This window comes from Podarcis cretensis (assembly GCF_951804945.1).
Source record: "Podarcis cretensis genome assembly, chromosome: 11".
Lineage (NCBI taxonomy): Eukaryota > Metazoa > Chordata > Lepidosauria > Squamata > Lacertidae > Podarcis > Podarcis cretensis.
In genome coordinates, this window is record NC_137180.1 from 33,935,633 (window position 1) to 33,955,762 (window position 20,130).

Genomic DNA, 20,130 nt, shown 5'->3' on the forward strand with positions numbered 1-20,130 from the left:
GGAGATTCCTAAAAGCACTTACTAAATCCTATGTCATTTCTGCCACAATGAAGATGGTCATAAAAACTAAAGAAACTGTCCTTACCGTGGAATTTTAAGAACTTTTCATTTTTTGTAATTAAAGTAGCATATTAATCTCATAGAGTGGCGATTTAATGCAAAGTAATGCTATAAATTCTAAGGTCTGTCCTTTTAAAGATTTATCCTGTTGAAACACAAACATATTGCTTACGCTTGAAATACATATTTAGCAGCTAGCATTTCTGCAGAGAGGGTAAAAAAAAAACTAGATAAGAAAATCCAGTGATATAAACTCATGCAGAATATTTTACAGTTCATAGCAGATAAATATTAAATGTTTTATTATTTTAATTCTACTTTTCATAGATTTACAAGTTTTATATTTTGCACATTCATTGACAAGCTTCCTTTTCAAGCCTGAACACATACGTTGAAAGAAACTTAAGCTAACATGACTTCTAGTAGTAGGTAATTGTGACAGCTCTGCCGTGGAAGTGGTGGGGCTGACAAAAAGGACATGAAGTGGATGATGGCATCCCTGACCACTGGCCATGCTGGCTGGGGCTGATGGGAGTTGGAGAGGCACAGGTTCCTCCTCTTTGCTCCATACTTCAAATCACTGACACCATTCTGAATCAAAGCAGGCAACGATGAACTGGCAAGAGAAAATGCAAACCATCTGATGCTACAGTGGTCCAGGGAAGGGTTTTTCAAAAGTAGTGATGTTTGAGTAGAGTAGAGAAAGGTGTAAGGGTAGAGAAAGGTGGTTTCAGCTGCAGGAGGTTATTCCAGATATAGGGAACAACATACACAAGGCCATAAAATGAGCCAATGATTGTCCTGAGCTACTCAGTGAACTTGCTTTTCCATCATGGCCTTCTCTTAACCACACCATTTGTTTTCAAGAACGATTATTCCAAAATTATTGCATCAAGTCAATCTGCTTTAGTGGTCAGTGTAAATGATAGCATGATTGGCTTTTACAAGTTAAAGCAGCATATCTACAATTGTTTTTACACTTAGTGCATGGAATAAATGTACAAACCACACATTTCCTAATGCCATGTAAATTAATGTATTTTGAAAATCTGCAGTAAAGGCTCTATGACATTTTCAGTAGCAATTTTTAAACTGGTTATTTGCCTTGCTCTCTATATCCCTTGAAATCCTTCTTTCTGAGCTAAATATAGAAAAATACAGAAGCACAGGATGGATCACTTTTGCTAGCTTCTTTCATTTTTATCTTGTATCTTTCCCAAGCTATCATATTAGCCACACTCGAAGGGTTTAGTCAAAACGTATCAGACTATTCTCCTACTCTGACCCATTCATTTGTATCTTGGTATAAACATTTTAAAGAGATACTGGGCTCTTCCATTTCATTAGACTAGCAAGCTGTATTTCCCCAGGCTGACCGTTGTATCATAATTGATATGAGAGAGACAATATGTGTGTGTGTTTGTGTAATGGATGACCTTGCTATGACTTAAGGAAATAATAAGATCCCCCAAGGAAAATGTACAAAAGCCTGCTGATAATACCACAGCAAATAAAAATTCTGAAGGACAAATATACCTCTTGTCAGAGCATTAACATTAACAGTATTTTCTCCTTAGTCTGTTATTTGATCTGTACCATGCTAAGTGTGCTGGATTTGCAGAGTCTACTTTTTTTCTAAAGAATAAACATTCAAAACAGAATGAACCTCAGTGTGTTACTTTTACCATCCCTCTACGTGTCAAGAAAATCTTAGCCTCTATCACTAATGCACATTTTTGTTTGCAGTAGCATGGATTTATATCTACACTATTGGAATCTGTTCTTTAGCACCCTTCACTTGCCTGTGTTTTGGGGGTTTGTGGGGGGCAAGCTTCCCCTGCTTCCCTCCTTAACACTGCTGTCAATAAAAAAAATGACATGTTTAATAAAGAAGTTACCTTCTTGCTCTCCCTCCTACCACCTGCCTTGCCCCACCCTCCGGCCCTAGGAGTCCTCATAAGGGAGCTGTTCCTGGAGGAAGAACTATGAGGGGAGAGACTCCATCAGGCAAGGCCTCCTTCCACCTGCCTTGCCCCACCCTCCGGCCCTGGGTCTCCTCATAAGGAAGCTGTGCCTGGAGGAAGAACTGTGAGGGGAGAGACTCCATCAGGCAAGGCCTCCTTCCACCTGCCTTGCCCCACCCTCTGCTTCTCAATGTGTATTGTATTATGTACTGTGGCTTGCCATTGTTTTATTGATTATAGTTTAGATATTATTGTAACAGCTGAGCGGATTTCTGTTTAACTTTTATATGTTGATATTATTATTTTATACTATTCTAATGATTGTTGAATGTTACTTTTTTGATGGCGGTTGCCTATTTTAAAGTTATATTATCACATTTTTGTATTGCACTAGATTATAAGATGTACATTCTTTGTTTCTTCAGCTTGTAAACAGCCTTGAGTATTGTAAGATAGAAAGGCGGTATACAAATTAAAAATGAAAATGATGATGATGATGATGATGATGATGAAGGGAGAGAGCCATGGCTCAGGGGCAGAGCATATGCCTTGTTTACAGAAGGTCCCAGGTTCAATCCCTGGCATCTCAAGGTAGGACTGGGAGGCTAAAATTCTGGAGAGCCACTACCAGACAATATAGGCAATACTGAACTAGATGGAGCTAGGTGAGTCAGGCCAATGGTCCGAACCAATATAAGGCAGATTCCTATGTTCCTAAGTACAGGGGGCTGGTACTCTAAGCCAGTTGCAGCTTTCCTTTTAAGTGACATTTTGTTGCACCTTCACCCAGATTTTCTCTAACTGGACAATTTATCTGAGTAGAGTGTAGGGGCCACTTCTGTTTCCTACCTTCTGTAACTTATCTGGCTTTACATTTTGGTAGACTTGTCTCAGTCTCCACACTTTCTCCCATACTCCCCCACCCTCTGTTAATTCTGGTTCGCAGTTTACAGAAATCTGGGCAGTCCTTCACGAAGGTCCTAGAAATGATATACACAGTTATAGATGTGGCGGTGGGGGGGGGGGTATGGAGAGCACACACTGAAGCCCTAGCCAGCACGTAGAGGCTTACATTTGATAATTGCAGTGGCTAAGACAGGAAACTAATTCAGACAAACTAGACCACGGTCTTCACAGTTGAAAGCTAAGATAAGTCATTTAGAACTGAGCACTGGAATGAATGAATATCCTCTCCCACAAAACCTCTCCCTGAAACATGCAGCACTTTATTAACTAGGAATTAAGAGCTGGATCTCAGCATCACTCCCATGTGCCAGGTGTTCTGTATAAGTCATAGCCGCTCCAGTTTTGGCTCCTATTAATTTTGACAACAAAATTGCTTCTATGGCAAGTAATGTTTATAAATCTGGGGAATCAATCCCAATGTTCCAGAATCGTTGGAAAGAAGGCTGAAGGAATACGAATGCACCTCCGCCCTCTACCAGAATTCAACTGCACAAAGCCCCAAGGAATTGCCAAATGTTCATAAATTCAGCAATGGCAATACATGGCTTAATATTTTGCTTTCAAATGTCCTAGTTGTCATTCCGGCTACCAATGCAGACTGTCAAAAGTAGGGCACGGGGGATATTATTACAGTTAGGGCTTACACTGCTTGATTAATTTTCTGTTATTGGCGAGGGCTGCATATGGGATTAAATTATTCTGGAAAAACTACTTTCTTCCCTTTACTTTTCATCTCTCTCATTCAACAGGCAATAATGAGCTATCCATTTTAACACTCAAGAAATATAAAACCCGACAGCAATTTAATTCACAGCATGGCAGCAAACTGCTACTGCCATGCTGCTCTTCAATTTTCAGCAAAGTAATGCATGCACTTGAGCTATAGGATGCATGCAACCTGACAATACAGACATTAGCAGTATAATCCTATGTATGCCTACTCAGAGGCAAGTCCCACTGAGTTCAATGGGGCTTACTCTCAGGTAAGTAGGTACAGGATTGCAACTTTATGAGGCCATTTTATCAGGAGAGTTGGCTTGGTTTCAGTTTCATGATAAAAATGAAACAACTTAAAATTAAAGTCTACCAAAAAAGTCAAAACCAAGTGAAACTTTAAAAAAAAATATTTAACATTTGAAATTGTATTTTTTAAAAACATTAATTTATTACTACTGTATTATTGCTACTGCTGTTAAAACATACATAGCCACTCATCAATAAATATGCGTTGTGCGGCCACCTTTTTCATTTTCAATGTAAAACTCAAGTCATGAGTTCAACTGCACAATGCTAATTTCATTTAATGGTGAGCTCCTGTTGCTCGGTCCCAGCTCCTGCCCACCTAGCAGTTCGAAAGCACGTCAAAGTGCAAGTAGATAATTAGGTAAATTATCTCCTGCGGGAAGGTAAACGGCGTTTCTGTGCGCTGCTCTGGTTCGCCAGAAGTGGCTTAGTCATGCTGGCCACATGACCCGGAAGCTGTCTGTGGACAAATGCCGGCTCCTTCGGCCAATAAAGTGAGATGAGCGCCGCAACCACAGAGTCGGTCACGACTGGACCTAATGGTCAGGGGTCCCTTTACCTTTACCCTTTTAATTTCATTTTTGCAGTGCAGAACTGAAAAAAGGAAGAAACTGTTCACTGAGTACAACACAAAAACTATGCAAGTTTATAGAAAGTGAATCTAATAACAAATGTTGGCGTTCAGAAAGAAATCTAAGAAATTAAAATCATATGTTAAGTTTAAAGAACTAATGATTTTGGAAAACGTGCATTCAAAACGCCCTTCCTGTTCAAAACTTTAACTAAAATAAAAATAAGATTTGTACAACATTAAATAATGCCTTGTACAAGAGATAACTTTGTAACATTTGTCAAGCTACAGGGGGAAACTGAATGGCTAACTTTTGCCTCACACATAGATACAAACTGTTCACCTGAAAAAGGAGTGTTTCCTATAGACCAAACTCTTTATTGGACTGTCATTGTGAATGTTTGAATAGGAGCACAAAAGTAAGGACAATGCTAAATCCGGTAGAAAGGAAATGGTCTGTTATCAGAGAACTATTGATTGCTTCCATGTCATGATCTTCTTTTATTCAGTTGTCCAAACAACAATGCCTTGGCTGTACAAAAAAAGAAATAAAGTCCATTCTTTGTTTCATTTATTGCCTGGCTTTCACTCTGCTGATTTTATAGGTCATTGCAGCACTTGGGAGAATCTTATCAAAGCCACATTCCTAGGTGGGTCAGTAATTAGGGTAAGGATTAGAGATGGCCACTTCAATGACTTCCGCCACAATTTGACAATTAAAAGTATGGTAGCAGCCAAAATATTCTAGCCCAACCTAGGAAAACAGTGCTCCTATCTCAGATCTGTGGCTCAGAATGTAACATAAATAGTGTGTCCCACACATTCCTGAGACTGCTTCAGGAGATGGTATTCAGCACTGTATCATATTTGCTTCCATGATCACCAAACCAACAAATGGGGAAAAATTGAAACAAAAACAACAACAAAAGAGCTGTCAAGGGTCAGTTCTAAAACCTGGGCATACAGTAAGTCAGACCTTAGCCTTTTAACTATATGGTATTGAATCAACTCAGCGACTCTTGTTGATTTGTGGAATCAACTGCACTTTTGATTTCCCAAAGTTTTCCTTTTGGTATTGTTTGTTTGCTTCAAAGAGCTAACTTTGAAACTTATGGATTTCCAATGTTACTTTCTGAAGGTACAAGTGGATACAAGTGTGCCCTAAAATACGTGTAAATTTTATGTAATAATACATTTAAGAGGTGACATGAAATAAAATTATAAAAGTATGCATGGCATGGAGAAAGTGGATACAGGAAAAATTTTCTGGCTCTCTCATAACACTAGAACTCGTGGACATGAAGCTGAATGTTGGAAGATTCAGGACAGATAAAACACAACATCTGACTTATTGACACAACTTTACTCATTTTAAAAAAAGCATACCCTACTCTTCAGTGCTGTTGCTTCCAAATCATATGACATAAAAAAAAACAGATATAGAAAAAATTCCCAAGCCCACTGAGGGTAAAAACAGTTTAAATTATATTGAAAAGCCCAAGAAAAACCCTAAGAAAATAAAGCCTGAAGTATCCATATCCACCTAGTGCAGTAAAGTCTCTCAGAGTAGGATCTTTCAAGGCCCTTGCAAGTGAAAAGGCCTTCTGCCCTCAACCTGAGAGAATGAGATATAAGAGATACTGAGAAAACAGCCTCTGAAGTTAATCTTAGTGTATGGAAACATTTTAGACCTATGTATCAAATGGCTGTGCTTTGCTACAGAGCATCATAATTCCATAAGTATCCCTGTACCACAGAAATTTTGATCTGGCAACTTCTAGCAAGAACCAATCTTTTCACAACAAAAATTATTATTTTTGAAAAAAACAAGCACACCTAAGACACTCAGCTAAGATAGTATCCTTTTAAAATGGGACATACATACCCCAGATGTTGGGCAACAGCTCTCATTGTCCCTGACTGCTGGCTGGGGCTGGAGTTCAACAACATCTGGGGGGCTCTAGGTTCCTCACCCCATGTTTTAAAAGACTAGACAACAAGAATAATTTGTATGCTTCAGTCTTTTCACCGTGAGTCTGTGAGATTTATTTCTGCAAAATTTAAACCCTAGTACTTTATTCAAAGCAGTGAAACAGGTACTTGAGGCACTGTGAAAGGTTTCCTAAGATTAAACATGCCTAAATGTTTTTGCTGAAGTAATGGAAAGAAAACTGCTGTTTGGGAAAGAACAAAACATTGCTTGTTTAAAATGGCACAGTGTCACCTGTTTTTAAAACTTCTTTTTGTTAGCTGGAGTTCCATTTCAAATATTGGTGACTTTTGCTACCCTGCTTAGGTTCCATGCTTATTCATAAAAGGGTAGCCCACAGTTATAGCCTAAAAGGTATAGGACCACTTCTTAGTTTGTTATGTTTCATGTGACTATAGTTTCAGATGCTTTCCATAAAAACATGGGTAGCCAGAAAAGAGTTAACCCAGCTTTCTGCATAAGTAACAATACAGACCTTATCCTCCCATTTTAATTCATTCACTCAAGTTGGAAGCAGAAAACATGAGGCAATGGAAGTATTCAATAATACAGGTCATCTGCTTAGCAGAATGCCAAATTCAGCAGCAACTAGAAAAAATGCAGTGTCATAACAGCTTGCCAAAAATTAAATGTGGACACTCCTGTGACATTTTTGTCTGGTTTTGTGCTTAGACGTTCTGGAAACCTTGCTACATTTAGATACCAGGGATCTCTAAATTCTCACATCTATAACTTGACATGATCTGCAGCCATGGCAGAACCCACAGCTACCCACTTTCTTGATTTGCCAAGGGACATTTAAGGAAAAAAAGAAAGAAAGGGAGATTAGCATCACAGATGGATTAATAGAAGAAATAAGAGTATTTACTGTGAACTGCCTTCACTAACTGAGACAGATTCAAAATATTGATAACACAGGTATTTTAATAACATGATTTGATGTTGCATTATTTTTTTGCCAATACTCTAGTAGGGAGCTTCAAGAGCTTTAGAAGCCACCTGAGTCATACAGCTGATATTTCAACGTCTCCTATGTATTTCACTGTTTGATTGGCATCAGTTGTAATGAATAAACATTTTTCTTTCTTTCAATTAGAAATTGCACTAGCAGATCAAGGGGATTGCCATAGGTTTCCTGTCTCTCCAGACCTTGCCAGATTGTATTTGGGACAATCTGATGATCACTGTAAGTGCAACTCTACTTATACGGTGATATATCTCCACCTTTCATTTAGTAAAACAGTTAAAGAGGCAGATCTAAATATGATCAAGAACTACATCAGTAATGCATTTGCCTCATTTACCCTGTGAAAAGTAGTCTAACACCCATACCCAGCATAGAAAGCATAAGAAAAATGGGGAAAGGGGTTAATAAAATTTAAAACAGTAAGTTTTTTTCTTTTTTTAAATTACCTGGGTTAAATTAAAATTTGAATTTCTTAAAACATGGTGAATCCTAGCCTCTTAAAATTGAATTATATCTATCTAAAGGTGCCTTCCCACTTGCGGAAGGCCTCCTTTGCTCATGGAAAGGCTGGTTCCAACCTAGCAGACTGCATTGCTTCATTCAGTGAAGTGTGAATTTTGGATGGCTGTGTTTTGGCTTGCATTTTATTTCAGAAAGTGCAAATTAGGTAACTTCACCTTTAATGTGAGATTAATTATTTCCCCCCAAATTCTCTAAGTGAGTGACTAGCTAATGGGTATATAATTTATTACCACCACCGCCACAAATTATTACACCCGTTTCTACGTGAATCAAATATTTTATTTCCAGGCCTTTTTGTTTAACAGCTTTCAAACAAAAAATGCTGGGTTCTACTCTTCAAGAAGGGTGACACTCCTTCAAAAGGAATACATTTCCACTGGGATGGCAAATATTTCAAAGCTAACACAGCATTCATTTTGGACCTCTGGAACTGGCTCAGATGTTGTAGCTCAGTTTCTTTCATGTTAACTCATTCACAGCTCTGTAATTTCACAGCACATTACCTCTAGTCAATTAAGCAGGTGAACAGCCTTATTGTAACCCTTGTGAGCCTACCTGTGTGAGGAGCAGTAACAATGACAGACTTTCTCCAGAGAGAAATCTACTCAAATTCATATGGGCCTGATCTGTTTGCCAGAGAATAAAACACATGGGCCTGAAGGAAGCATTCTTTTTTTTCATGATAGGATCCAAATTCAGTATTTCAGAGAACTCTAGTCTGAATATTTCTGCACCATTCAGTCTCTGTTGCCGTATATTGTTTTATGGCCCTAATGCTTTACATTAAAGAGCCATGAGATACTTACGCCTATGAGATTACTTTATATACATTAGATTGACAGAATCATGTACTTATGAATAGTTTAGCAGCCTTTTAATACAGTTTGATATTAGAAACTGTGCCAGTTTATACAAACAGAAACTCTGAACTATATTTTTAAACATATGAATAGAATATCTCTGTTACATTCAAGTGGCTTTCTAATAACATACGGCCAATGTGTTACATGTGCCTTGCCGAATGGTATCCGTGACTTAGAAAATTGTGAGCAACCAAAATGGCCACACTGATGTGTGTTGTAGTCCCAAACATGTTTGTCAGAGAATACAACACAGAGGTTGAAGAAGTTTAACCTACACTCCTCCCGGATGAGGAAAAATACATTTGTTTTATTGTATTTTTAATGTTTTGTTGGAACCTGCCTGGAGTGGCTGGGGAAATCCAGCCAGATAGGTGGGATATAAATATATTATTATTATTATTATTATTATTATTATTATTACTACTACTACTACTTAAAGATCTACTTTTTTCATTTTCCTTGCTTTAATGAATTTCACTAAAGAGATCAGTTTGCTTGATGTTCTTTGAGTGTTCTGGCAGTCAACAGATTTTTTTCTTACTACAATAGGCTCCTTAACCAGGCGTTGCCACAGAAACTACTTTGGCCACCCTTTGTTGTGAAAGAGATGGGGAAGTGTGACCCTGGTTCTTGATCTTTCAGTCACTTGATATCAAGGAGCATAGTATTCTCCTGGAGCGGCTGTCTGAACTGGGACTGGGATTCCACCTGGTCATCCACTATCTGCTATGCAAATTCCCCTGAGAGGCTGTTCACAAGATATGGATGGGGGGGGGGCGGGGTCCGGCCATGGTCACTTGGGATGGGGGAGAAGAATACAACGATGCTGTCGATCTCTTTGTGTTTAGTTCTGGCATATTTTAACACCTCTGCCAAAAAATTTGGAATTTGAAGCTTTGTTGAGTATCAAACTAATTTATTATTTTTCTTTGTACTAGTTTCTCAATAAAACCTTTACAATAAATCATTTTCTAAACCAGAGTTCCATTTTACATAATTGAAAATAGTTAGCTGTTGTATTGCTGGTGGCAATGCAATTTACCAGAAAAATAAATTCTGTCCGATGCATTTAGTACTTCCACAGTGTGATCAAAGGTTTGCGGTATGAAAATTATCTGATGCTATTGACGTGAAACATAATGAGTATCCGAGAGCCATCACATCATATTTAATAAAAACGACATGAAAGGTTTACCCAAAACTCACGTCCTCTAGCTGGTTTCTGTAATTGAAAGCATGCTATGCTGCACATTAAACAGAAAATCCCAAATTACACGGTGACAAGAGAACACTCACAAGTTAGGTGCAGCCAGACAGAGAGAAACGACAGTACAGGTCTAGCTCTGTGGGCTCACACTATAGGGAGGAATTAAAACCATAAATGGAAGATCACCCCCTCCCCATTTACAATACGTTACTACTATATGAAAGATTTAAAGTGCAATTCTTTACGTATATTTCTTTGTATGTCAGTGGTGGCTGGTTCCCCTTGGGACTGGTAGGGCAGAGGTCAGGGAAGCCAACCATAGATGGGAGTCAGAGCCAATGACAGTCAGAGCCAACTAATTCCAGTTTTGTCGCTGCTGAGCTTCACAAGAATCAGGAGGAGGAAGTACCACCCCCTAGACTGGCTCTAAGTAAGCAGGCAGGCAGGTGGGGCTGGCTAGATGCAGAAGACGACAGGTGGGGCAGTACTGCAATTGCCATAATGGACCAATCTCCACTGCTGTATATCTATTTAATTTCGAAGTTAGTTCCAATGCGTTCAATGAGACATACCCCTACATAAGTGCACACAGGACTGCAGATATCAATCCTACACGTTTACTCAGAAGTAAGACCCACCATGCTCAGTGGAACTTACTCCCTAGGAAGCTTACGTAAGACTGCAGCCTTAGTCTGATATTTTCCCGTGATGTCTATCTTCATCAGGAGGGTTGAACAGAGGAACATGGCAATGTAGGCTCTGGGTCAACCTGCCTCTGAAGCATTAACCTACCAAAGTATATCATTGTGTTATCCTGCTAGGACTGTTGTAAGCCAGAAAATAGCCTATCTCCTGAGTTTAGGCCAGTAAAACTCGGAAACATGAGGAGTTAGGAGTCCAACGTTATTTATGATTCACATATTAGCTGTATTTCTGCCCCAATTGGGGGGGGGGGGGGACGGCAACTTGCAAAATCATCAGTTTCATAAATTGACAGGCTACCATAACTTCTCTATTAGAAGCATACTCAAGGATTTACAGAGGTACACATTATCACATTTATTGTGGCCCTATCACATTTTCAAAATGTCTGATAGCTAAGCTCCACTACTTTTCACAGGCTGGGAGTATGCATTGTTTTCAGTGACAGTCTGTAGCAGTTGAAGCTGTGAAATGTGCTAGGGGCAAGCATTTTTGTTGTTGTGAATTCTATTGCTGTTAACAACGTTATCTGGCCAATAGTACACAAAATCTCTTAACTGGTATTTGAAGCATACAGTATGAGTTAATAAGATGAAAGCAAATTAACTGTGGCTCCAATTGAGAAAATGTTTGATATACATTGACTTTTAGTGACTTTTTTGTGGGTTGATTAATTTTCCACATTGAGCAAAAGGTCGACAAATCTGGGGAACCTTTCCTAAAAAAAGTCAACAACTTTGGGGTTCCACCCCTAAAAAAAGGTTGAGAACTCTGGGGAAAGGGGGGCGCCGCATGGATCTTTGCCCCATGGCGCTGGATATGCTTAAGACGGGCCTGTGGATTACACAATCTTTCTTGGGTGTCATCAGAATGCTTTAGGGATTTGTACCTTATGCTTTATTCTTACCTCCACCTTTGGCATCGAAAGTCTTTTCCACACTGACGGGTCCACTTTTCTCTTCTCCTTTGGCAGAGGGAATATCCAGCAGGCTGGGGAACCTGGAATTGGATATCTGCCGCCTTGCTTCTTCCTTCTCCTTTTTAATCAGCAGGGGCCTGGATCCATGCAATCCAGTTGCAAAGTGGGGACCCGACACCTGCACATCCATTGCACAATCTCCCTTGAAGCCCTCCTCCCCAACACATAAAAGTTGTGCATTTCCAGTGATGGCAAAGAAATGTGACCTGCAGAGCTAACTACAAAGACCATTTGCATCCCTGGGTGAAGATAATGCACACCTGTAGGGATAATACAACACATGGGCTACCATAACTTCTCTATTAGAAGCACACTCAAGGATTTACAGGGGTACACATCATCACATTTACTGTGGCCCTTTGGGCCGCTGCCACACAAGGGTACAACCTTTTCAAATATTCAGCATTTAGAATATGTGGGCACAGAAGTGTCTCCAAAGTAGAAGACAAAGCTTTGACACATAGGCATTCATTAAGGTCATTATCTACAGAACTGGGCAGACGTCATCAGTCGGGAATGCCATTCCTCCTTTCAGTATCAGGAAGAAAAACCAGTGGGATGTTCTTCTACGCTGCCATGTTGGCACTGAACTTTCATTTCCCCCTATACTTGAGTACTCTCCCTGCTCCAGACAGTTTCTTGCCCAGCGTTGACTAGACCTAATTCTGTGGAGAATATATACAGAAGCAGCTCCTGTGCATCCTTCAGTGCGCTGTGCTTGGTAGCTCTGTCTGTGACCCCATGACCAATGCATCATTAGAAAATGAGTGCTTTGGTTTGCTAGGCAGAAATGCCCCTGCAGGGATGAACTAATGTGCTATGATGTACACCAGAGGAATTCACCATAATGAAAACAGTTACTGCAATACTTACATTCTACTTGTAAGGACAAAGGAAGCAAGCCAGACCCACCAAAACAGATTCAGAAATACAATAAAGGACATATTTTCCTCATATAAATTAGAACTGATTTAGAGAGGCAGTCAGCTGAGAAAAAAGTATTCAATTTCCCCCACATTTCATCATTCTTATTCATGTAAGCATTCCATTAAAAAAGGAGCCCTGAATGCTTCAAAAGCAAAAAAAATGGGTATATACTGAATGCAATTCTGCTAGGGGGCTTTACTTAGGATTACTTGTGTCATGGGATCAAGGAGAACAATGAATATTCTTACTTGTTCCATCTATTACTTCCTTCCATTATTACAGGCTGCAGAAATTGATAATGGTAGGGTAGAGATAGCCAGTGTTTGCAGGACAAATGGACAGTTCTGCCTACACACAAACAGCATCAACTTTTCTCTCTGTAATTGTACATCTACCTGTAATTGTACATCAGAAGGTTAGCGTGAAATGGGCTGTATGTAGATTTCTGTGAACTACTTTGCCTATATCCAGATACCAAATAGATTGTCACTAACATTTCACTCTTGTAATTGTAAACAAATGACCAAGGAGAGATTATGTCTATTCCCTCTAAGAAACTGCATTTGTGAACTGATCCTTTCACTGTCCATAGTAAGTCATCATTCAAGACTTCTTTTACTTACGTACAAAATAAATGGGTACTATATTGCGTATCAAGGATTAGGTTAGCTGCTCTTTGGACTAGGAAACTGCTGAAAAGAAACTGAAAAACTTCCCTTCCTCCATATTTTATGGTGGAATCTTTACAGTGCAAATTTGGGAACAAAAGAGTGAAAATCAGTCCTCAAACTGGATAATTCTGCAGTGCAAATGCTTGCAAATTCAAAGCTGTATTTTCCAATCAATAGCACCATGCATAAATCAGGGAAATGTCTATAATGTACAAATTACCATCCCAGATGTAACATTTACTAGCTTAGCTTGCATTTTTTCATTTTGTGGGACTGAGTTTTACCCAGTTACCATACATGACACAGGTGTGGCTGGATAAATATTTGAGTTGATTTCGGTAAACCTATTTCATTCACCTGCAAGAAATTTGTATGACACTTGAGGCCTAAAGCAGAATGACATCCCCACTGAAGTGTGCCTCACCCACAACTTATATTTCTTTAGATGCCTAGTAAAAACCCAACTCTACCTCCCACTACCAGGTTTTTAGAAGCTGATGGGTTATTATTTGCCAGTTGCATTATTTATGAATATGGTGTCTTGCTTTATTTTGGTAAAACTCCTTGTGACTTTTCTTTGGTGAAGGACAGCATAAAATCTCTTAATAAAGTAAATAAATAAATACAACAAACCCTTGTTTGCAGTACTGTTTTAGGCATTTAGGCAAAGGTTTCCTCCAACAATGGTTACCTGTGTTAAGTTGCGACAGAAGCACACTATGCAGGTTCTAAAATACCCTTTAAATTAAAATAACTAAATCTTTCTAAAGTGGAATGACATGCTAACATACAGGTTTGAAAGAAAATAGGGGGTTTTTTAAAGGGGAAAAAAGAGTGACCGTAGTGTAAACTTCATACCCTCGCTGGGCCACGAAAAAGGTTGATGCCTTTTTAAGTGGCATCCAATTTCACAGAGTTAAACCTTTCCAGTAAAATATTGCTTCATGTGAGACAGTAATACCAACATCTGCATGGCCCTCTGAGAAAGCTGAAATTCAAGATAAGCCCAAGCTGTTGCTACTTGAATCATTGATGGTAGCAAACCACATTTTAAACAAAGGTTGAATTCAGTGTTTAAAAATGTGAGCCACAGGCAATAAATTAGGCAAAAGAAGAGAAAGAATCCCAAGGGAATTCATGATGTACTGCAGACTTGCCATGCTTTTAAGGAGGCAGGGGGTTATCAAAAGAAAAGCTGTTTACATCCACACAAGGTTTTGAAGAAAATCCTAGGCAACTTTAGTGAGACATTTCCCAAGGAGATAATATAGACTGCTGAAAGGAGGAGGTACACACAGCACTGCACTTAAATTTCCCTTGAGAACTTCTTGGTAGAGAAGGTCAATGTCACATCCACAAGGAGGGAAAACCCTAATTTTTATCCATCAGGTTTCCTCTAACCACGGAGGGTTTCTGAATCAGCTCCTTCTGTTCCAAGCGTAATTAGCAGAAGGTGATGTGATGGGGGTGAGAAAGAAAGGTTCTAGATACGATCTAGCTGAGTATTGTAAAGACTTACTGGCAGTGACTCCCAAGGTTTCATTAGAGTTGGAAGGGGCCATGAGGGTCATCTAGTTCAACCCCTGGCAATGAAGGAATCTTTTGCTCCACATCGGGCTTGAACCCATGATCTGAAATTTAGAGTCTCATGCTCTACCATCTGAGCTCAGACAGGGATCTCTCCCAGCCCTACTTGGAGATGCTGGGGACTGAAACTGGGATCTTCCACATGCAAAGCAGATACTGTGCTGTTTGCATCTCACTAAATATAACACTAACTAGGTGAGACCACCGCACTGGCTGTGCCTGCTGAGAATTCTATAGGCTCCCCTTGACACAAGCCAAGAAGACTGGTCAAATAGGCAAGAAAGGGAAAGAAGACCTGCTAGCTGATTCTCCCCTCTGCCCCTATTTATTTTCACTTCTTAGAGGCCAGTTTCCCCTAAAAATCAAGGGGAAATGGCAAGGGCAAAAAGGCAAGAACATAAAGAATGGATCAGTCAGCAGTTACTTCTTCACTGCATATTTGATTGAGCTTTCTTTCCCTGTTGGTGGGGGAATCTTCCAAATTCTCACATGCAGAGTTAGGTTGTTTTCATGTGATAAGATTAATGCCTACTTGGGCATTATTCTTGTATAATATTCTAAAACAGTTTTCATTTTAAGACTTCTTTAACCAATTTATTCATCCTCCCAACTACAGAGCAATGTCAACCTTTAATGTTCAGTTTTACAGATGGGCGAATTGACGCAGAAAGCAGCTTACCCAGGGCCACCCAACAAGTCTGGACCTGAGCTAGGGGATTTGAACCGAGATTTCCCAGGTCCAAGTCTAGCAAACGATTCATTGGACCACACTGCCTCTCAGATCCAGATGCGGTATGAGTCATGACCCTTTAAACAGGCTGAAAGCTCTTTCCTGTAGATAGGATAAATTAATCATGTGTATTTACTAGCACTGAAAATGAGTCAAATTCTTTTGAGTCAGCATTCAAAATCCAATCTCACTCAATTCCAAGGCTCCTATTTTTATTAATAAAGAGGTATAGCTAGGGCTATGATCACAAAAATCTTCACTGCTTTCACGCACCTTCAAGACTATTTTAGCCTATTGCTAGGTATTCTGCCTCCAGTATTATGGCTTTCCTTTTATACTGAAAGAAATAATTTGATATCACTTGATATGTTTGAACTATTTCTGAGCCATATGTGCATGATGATGCAATGAAATTCCAAGCTACTGCTATACTATTATAAATTCTGTCATAACACAGTCACCAATGACACTAACTTAAATGTGGAGTAAAGAGTAAAACAAAACAGATGTACATGGAAGGGAGCCACTTGCTCAAATAAAGCTTTTTGCAACAATCCATAGCAATCTTCATTGGGAAGTGGCACCTCTAATACAAATAGTAAAAGTAAATCCCAACTAATCTTAGGAAATTGTCTCTTGCTGATTTGTTCCTGCTTCTGCACAGACAATTTATTATTTGCAGAATGCTGCAAATTATAGTAGAATAACATTTTCAGAACTGATTTGCTACAGATTCTGAAGGATCGGTTTTCAATACTAGAGTCAGCGCTCTCAAGAATCTCTGATATACACACTGCTTCTGCTCCCCAGAGATCATTTAGAAATGCTTTCATAAGACAGCAGGGATATTAACATAACCATCTTCCAAGACAGCACCCTAAGGCAATAATCTTATGCACCATTAGGCTGCTTGAATCCCAGTGACTTCAATGGGCTTTAAGTAGTCTGACTGCAAACGGGATTTGAGCCAACCAACTTACCATCCTTAACTGCTTCTATTATAAGCATACTGAAATCTCTTCATGCAGTGTGTATTGCTTTGTTTGAACTGCAGGTTATTAAGAACTTTGAACCGAATATGTGCTATTAAATAAGTAATATTACAACTTTTTGTTTATTTTCCCTGTTATTTTGGAGGACACTACGGTTTCCTCATTGCTTTCTTTGTGCCATTAAAAAGGACAATTACTAGAGCCAGGCCTATGTACAGTACAGTACACTATAGTAGCATGACAGGAAAGTAAATTACATGGGAAAGAAAGCCACAAGGGAAAGAATACCACAACATGCAGGAACTACAAATATAATTTGGGGGGAAGGGAGCATGATAAAAAAAATCCCCATGAAAAATATTAAATTACCTCAAAACACCTGAGATCCATTATCTGGCTACTAGTCATGCTGGTTAGGTTCTACCTCCACCTATGAATACCAGTTGCTGGAAACCACAGGAAGGAAGAGTCTTGCTTGTGGGCGTCTTGCTTGTTGGCCACTTTGAGACCAGGGTGCTGGCCAAATCTAGTTTTACAATTTAACCCTTGTGTTGCAAACAGTAGTCAGTAATATCCAAGGCTGTTTTCACCAGATAAGAATCCGTTATATTGCTTCTTTCAGAGACTTGCATAAAGACTTTCAGAGACTTATAAGACTTATGTTTATTTGGCTTTATGTTTTCAAGAGAATCCAATAAGAGTATATATTTTGGGATCTTCAGAGATTCATAAGTTTTCTGTTTATGTGATTTCATATATTTCATATTATATAAAGAGTGTATATTGATACTGTAACATTGTATTTGGTCATCGTGTTGCCTTGGATATTACCCATCTATTTTTACGCAGATATCTATTTTTACGTAGATATTACTACTTTAATGCAAAAAATTAATATAATTTTTTATGGCTTGACCTAGTAATTGGATTTCAGTCTAAATCAGTGGTTTCCAATCTTTTTTTGGCCTGCCTCACCTAAGTATCTCTAAAATCCTGACACCCCCTCCCCCCGTTACATATAATTCTTATTATTCAAAAAGTGAACTATTAATGTGGAGGAAGCCTAAAAGGCCATTACTGTTAAAAACTAATTCTCAAATTGCCCCCCTTAAAAATCAAACTTCCCCCCTGTGGGGCATGCGCCCCACATTGGGAACCACAGGTCTAAATTATCCTTAAAAGTCTATGTTATCCTTAAAGCTGCGTGTTAGCCCCATTGAAAATGCTGGAATTTACTTTGGTGCAAACATGCATGGATTTGTAGCACAGTCTAAATCTAAATTCAATATGCTACAAACGGTACCTTTGGCAATTGATATAAATACTAAACCATTCTTACCTTTTCTTTGCTGCCGTTTGGGACTCGTATAACGCCACTTTTGGTTCTGCCCTTGGAACATTTCGGGCCCGCTGTCTTCTCTTTCTACTTGGTGCAACATCAATAATATCTGGGCTACCAAGTAATGAGTCTCTTCTGGGTTTAGCTACCAAAGAGAGAAGAGGTAGAAAATGACAAAATAGATTATCATTTATGGGAATGTTATATGACTGTTTTGCAAGTTGCACTGCTCAGCACATAATTTTTCAGGCAAAACATAAATACACTCCATACACCCCAAACATAGTAGGTGCTAGGAAGTACTCTTCATGACTAATAATAGCATTTAGGTGTTTCCTACCTATTAATATCCACATCCTGCTATATCTCCCAAATGCAGATAATGGAATCCAAGTGAATCTGGTTTTACAACGATTCTAGCCATAACATTTGTATTTGGTAGTTGGAGAATTGGGAAAGATTTTAGATTTTTGAAATCATAAAACAATGCATTAATCAGTTAATGATAGCTCTATTCACTTGCTTAAACTTCTTGGTTGGATCTACTGTTTCTTACAGCAATTTATTTCAGAATGCACAGGCTGAAACTTGAAGAGATCAAAGTTTGCAAGAGAAGAAGAAGACAGGAAATCCATTCTCCAGATTTGGCGGTCTTGTTTTGCAAAGCAGCTGCATAGTGCATAATGTCATTTTTATTCCTCCCTAGGTGAAAATCTTAGAGCAGGTTTGCTTTTTTCTCCATTACTGTTTCATGAATTGGACCACTGGATGGGCCCAGTATTTACACAGTACTAATAACACAAAACTTTTAAAGGCAGATTGTGTAGTTGCATTCCTATACAGGCCATTCTAATCACAAGTAAAAATAAATAAATACAAGGGTATTGCCTCAGATTTTGTTGCTGCTGCTGTGTTTTTTTTATAAAATTTAGGTTGAATGTGTTGGGATTCCTATACATTACACACAAAATGAATAGCTGGTTTGGACACCCAAAGAGATTACAAAAAAATACTCTAATATCCATTTTTGCTGGTGCAGGGCATTAAGAATACGACTTTATCAAAACATCTAGAAGCTTGACTATCAAATACTTTACAAATCTATGATTATATAGATATGGCTATATTCCTAAACCCATCAACAGTGGCTTAGATACAATTAGCCCTTTCTTGTTTGGGCTAGGAGTAGGGCTTCTCTCATTTTCTTGAATGCCCACCACAATTATAGGTCCTTCGTGTTTCGCACATGATTCTAGATTTACAGAAGTGGGTGAGTGGAAACAGGGTAGGGTGGGGGGACTCCTGTTGTGTGTGTATGTGCAGAATGCTATCCATGGTTCTTTGGATCAAAGCCTATATTTCCTATTCCAAAAAGGTTTGCTTTACTTAGATAGACTCTACTATAATGTTACATAGAACTTGTTAGGCAGCCAAGCTACAATTCCACTCACAGTATCTTCCCAAAGATCTTAATTAATTCAGAGAAGTGCTTGCTATTAAGAAAGATTTCCTAACCGAAAAGATGCATTACTTTTTATAGCTAATAATAAACTTTATTTAATACCTCCTCAAATGAACAATGGGACTTCAAGGGGGGGGGATGAAGTCAAGGTTATATGCGGTTAAAACTAGAACAAATGCTTCAAGTTGAGAATTCACTGCCTCTCAAAAGTGAATGCACGGTTCCACTAAATGTTTTCCTTTTGGAAAACCACCATTAGAAAATCTGCAATGACTTTGCTTTTATATATATTGTCAGGTCTACAGTAAAGAGGAGGGAGAGTTTTCATGTATGGAGAGAGATCCCAGAATCCACTTGGATAATACGATCATTTACCATGGAGTGTTTATTTGTGTCATGATTACCTGAGATAACTGGCTCTAGTACAACAACTGGATGGTTTATGTTGCAGCAACCAGTAAGATGCTCATGCCACTGCAATTTAGAGTATATCTTCTGAACCACTTCAGTAGCACTAAATTCTGATTGGAGGAAAGTGGTTGGGTAGGGAGGGAGGAGGCCAACAATGGTGGATAATGAAGAATGGCCAGTGGCCATGAAGAAAGCCA

At 38.9% G+C, this 20,130-nt stretch overlaps 1 protein-coding gene across 7 annotated transcripts in view; it reads right to left on the minus strand.

Annotated features, from left to right (window-relative positions):
- XRCC4 (X-ray repair cross complementing 4) overlaps positions 1-20,130 on the minus strand; it is a 237,066-nt gene that overhangs the window by 25,079 nt on the left and 191,857 nt on the right. For 5 of the 7 annotated variants that reach the window (XM_079995772.1, XM_079995773.1, XM_079995770.1 and 2 more), the window contains one exon: positions 18,061-18,208. In XM_079995772.1, coding sequence (XP_079851898.1) covers positions 18,061-18,208 — 148 coding nt within the window. The remainder of the gene's footprint in view (positions 1-18,060; positions 18,209-20,130) is intronic. The other 2 variants (XM_079995777.1, XM_079995775.1) reach the window with 1 other exon arrangement.